The sequence below is a fragment of the Cnephaeus nilssonii genome (assembly GCF_951640355.1).
Source record: "Cnephaeus nilssonii genome assembly, contig: SUPER_24_unloc_1, whole genome shotgun sequence".
In the NCBI taxonomy this organism is placed as follows: domain Eukaryota; kingdom Metazoa; phylum Chordata; class Mammalia; order Chiroptera; family Vespertilionidae; genus Cnephaeus; species Cnephaeus nilssonii.
In genome coordinates this window covers 70,729-74,060 of record NW_027645571.1, presented here as the reverse complement: position 1 = coordinate 74,060, position 3,332 = coordinate 70,729, and the positions used below count along the sequence as shown (strand labels likewise).

Genomic DNA, 3,332 nt, shown 5'->3' with positions numbered 1-3,332 from the left:
GGCCCAGAGCGCTGCAGCCGCCCAGCCTGGAGGGAGAGGCAGGGAGATGGGACAGGTGGGGCGCAGCGCCCTCCCCGCCCCCCCGTCCCCCCCCCCCACTTCTCCCTCTTCCGCTGGGGACTCCGGGCCAGGACAGCACCCCCGCCCCCCGCCCAGCCGCCCTGCAGCCTCGGGCTCGGAGCCTCCCCCGGGGACCGGGAGCCCCGGGCGCCACTCACCGCGCGTGCGAGCCGGAGAGCAGGCAGAGGGCCAGCAGCAGCGTGGGGGCCATGGTCCGAGGCCTGGGGCCGGGCGCCGCTGGCTCCCGAGCGCCGGCCTCGCCTCCCCGCCGCCGCCTCCGAGGCCGCGGGCTGCGGCTGGACACCGGCCGGACCGGTGCGGGCTCGGGCGGGCGGCCGCGCCCCCGACGGCCGGCGGGTCTGCGCGCGGCTCCGCGGGACCCCGCGCCGCTGCGCCGCGCCGCCCCTCCTCCTCCTCCTCCTCCGCCCGCGCTCCCGCCGATCCGGGTGGCGGGGTCCGGGGTCCGGTGGGCACGGGCGGCCCTTGGCTCCTGGGCCCCGCAGCCGGCGGCTCCGCGCGGCGCAGCCCACCCTCCTGCCCGCCGCCCGCCGCCCGCCCGCCGGTGCCGCGCGCCGTGGGGTCTGCGCGCCGCGTGGCTGCTGCGCGCTCGGAGGCGGTCCCGGCCGCGGGGAGGAGTTTCCCCAATTACACGCCTGGCAACGCGCTGGGCAGAGAGAAGGGGGGCCGGGAGCGGAGAGGGGGGGACTCCGGCTTTGAGGCTGGGAACGGGGTGGGTTCCGCGGGGGCCGGGAGGCTTTGGGGGACCCCACAGGGAGCCTGGGGATGGGCCCCAGGGAGGGGACCTCGTCGTCCAGAGGGAGCCCCAGACCCTGCTGTTGTTTCAGCGCGAGGCGGTGGTTCTCTGGGGTTCCCTGACCTCCTGTGGCCCTACTGGGTGCGCCTAGCTCTGGGTAGGCCGTGGCCCGGGAGTGACAGGGTTTGCTGGCAGCAGGCCTTCCGTGCGCAGGTGCAGGGGGGGGGGGACGCCTGACCTCCTACTGTGCACACCACCACGATTCTGCGTGGGAAAGTGGCCTGCTGGGGAGTATTGGGGTAAAAGCACCCCGATGAGGATCTTCCTCACAGCAGAGAGAGCTGAACACACCCCAACCAACAGCGGTGGTTGAATGAAAAAAAAAAAAAACCACATGAAGTCCAAAAGTCACCGTTTGATTGAGCCAGGAAGCGAACAGAGTGTATTGAAATGCCCCCCAGACTGAAAATTCCAGCTAGGTTTTCATTAGCGCCGTATTTTCCGGCATCTAAGACGACTGGGCGTATAAGACGACCCCCAACCTTCCCAGTTAAAATAGAGAGTTTGGGATATACTCGCCGTATAAGACTACCCCTCTTCCAACGCACACCAAATAAAAATTAAAAAAAAAACACATCAGGTTTGATTTCAATGTGGTAATTTTAATTCAGATGCTTATGACATGCAGGTACTTAGCAGGAAAACTGTCACTTATAAACGTAAGGCTGTTTGTCATCAAACACGTAGACATAAAACAGTGCAAGTGGATTGAACGTTTCCTCATTCACTCTAAAGCTGAAAGGAAGGGTAAGACAACAAACCCATGGGAGCTGCATGCTGTTTGTTTTCTAAGCTGCCGACCAAACTGGAACTGATGATGATAGGAGGAAGATAACAAACAAGAGAGAGAGAGCAAGTGCCGGGCAAGTCCCTGGCGAGTTAGCAATGCCGCTTCACTGCAGTCCTCAGGAGCGAGATCTGAGAGGCAGAGAAGGAGATACGGTAACAGGATACAAGGGCGGGCCAGACGGGTGAAAGAGGCGTGTTTTTCTGGGCACAGCTCTATCTCTTTTTTCCATACCCCGGGCGTCCCGGACGCCTGCAGCTTGCTCCGCCCTTCACTTACACCTTCCCGGTGAGGCGCCCCCTCACCTTGTCATCGGGACCACGTTAAGTCACTTCTTTCCACGAATTCTGGTGAGTGGATTTTCTTCTACCATACTTGTACAGCGCCGCCCTTGCTGCTTTCATACGGTCGCCGCATACGGTGGGGGGGAGCTCAAAAACGGCCGCGGCCGCATCCCCGCCGTATGCGGCGAGCACCCGGCCGCACTCCATTCATTTCAATGGAGCCGGACGGAGACCGTATGCGGCACAAAAAGGAGCTGACCGGAGACACTGCGGTCTCCGTCCGGCTCCATTGAAATGAATGGAGTGCGGCCGTTGTTGAGCTCCCCCCACTGTATGCGGCGACCGCAGATTCTCCAGTCCGGCTCGGAAGTTTCAGCACCCTGCCCTATAAGACGACCCCCGGCGTATAAGACGACCCCCGACTTTTGAGAAGATTTTCCTGGGTTAAAAAGTCGTCTTATATGCCGGAAAATACGGTAACTAGAGGCCCGATGCACAAAGATTCGTGCAAGAATAGGCCTTCCTTCCCCTGGCGGCCGCCTTTCCACCTTCCCACGCTGCCCAGAGGCCCTGAGCGGCCAGCGGAACCCCCCTGGCTGCTTGGCGCCTGTGTATGCAAATTAACCCACCATCTTTGTTGGGTTAATTTGCATACTCACTCCTGATTGGCTGGTGGGTGTTGCAAAGGTACGGTCAATTTGCATCTTACTCTTCCATTAGTGTAGATACCCACCATAGACGGAGGACACTGTTAGCACGGCTCACAGTAAGCCCACCAGTACCTTTGCTCGTATGCCCTGGCCTGTGTGGCTCAGTGGCTTGAGCGTGAACCCAGGGGCCAAGAGGGCACAGGTTTGCGTCCTCGTCCGGGCACACACTCTGATCGCAGGTCCAAGGGTTTGTTGATCCATGCGTCGTTCTCTCTCTCCCTCTCCCTTCCTCTCTCTAAAGCCAATAGGAACATATTTTTAAAAAGCCCGGCTGGTGTGGCTCAGTGGTCAAGCATCGACCTAGGAACCAGGAGGTCAGGGTTTGATTCCCAATCAGGGCACATGCCCGGGTTACGGGCTCAACCCCCAGGCGGGGGTGTGCAGGAGGCAGCCGATCCATGATCCTCTCTCACCATTACTGTTTCTCTCCCTCTCCCTTCCTCTCTGAAATCGATAAAAAATATATTTTAAGAAAAGGATATCACATCGGATCTTTGGTTCTGTTTGTTCTTTTCCATTTGAACTCCGAAAAGCTAAGGAGACCCACGTTGTAGGCTCTTCCTGAGAGAAGATCGAAGCACTGAACAGTTTTGAGTCACACATTTCAACGAAGAACCCCTCCGTGCTCGTTTCAAACTCAGCTCCGGGAATCACCTGGCCCCGGGACGGAGACGGCG

At 60.3% G+C, this 3,332-nt stretch overlaps 1 protein-coding gene across 1 annotated transcript in view; it reads right to left on the bottom strand.

The window, feature by feature from the left end:
- Positions 1-271, bottom strand: part of LOC307095101 (gamma-aminobutyric acid receptor subunit gamma-3-like) — a gene marked incomplete at its 5' end in the record, with an annotated part of 20,913 nt that extends 20,642 nt beyond the window's left edge. Inside the window, one exon of the mRNA XM_079800867.1 lies at positions 219-271. Coding sequence (XP_079656993.1) covers positions 219-271 — 53 coding nt within the window. The remainder of the gene's footprint in view (positions 1-218) is intronic.
- Between the last annotated feature and the right edge of the window lie 3,061 nt (positions 272-3,332).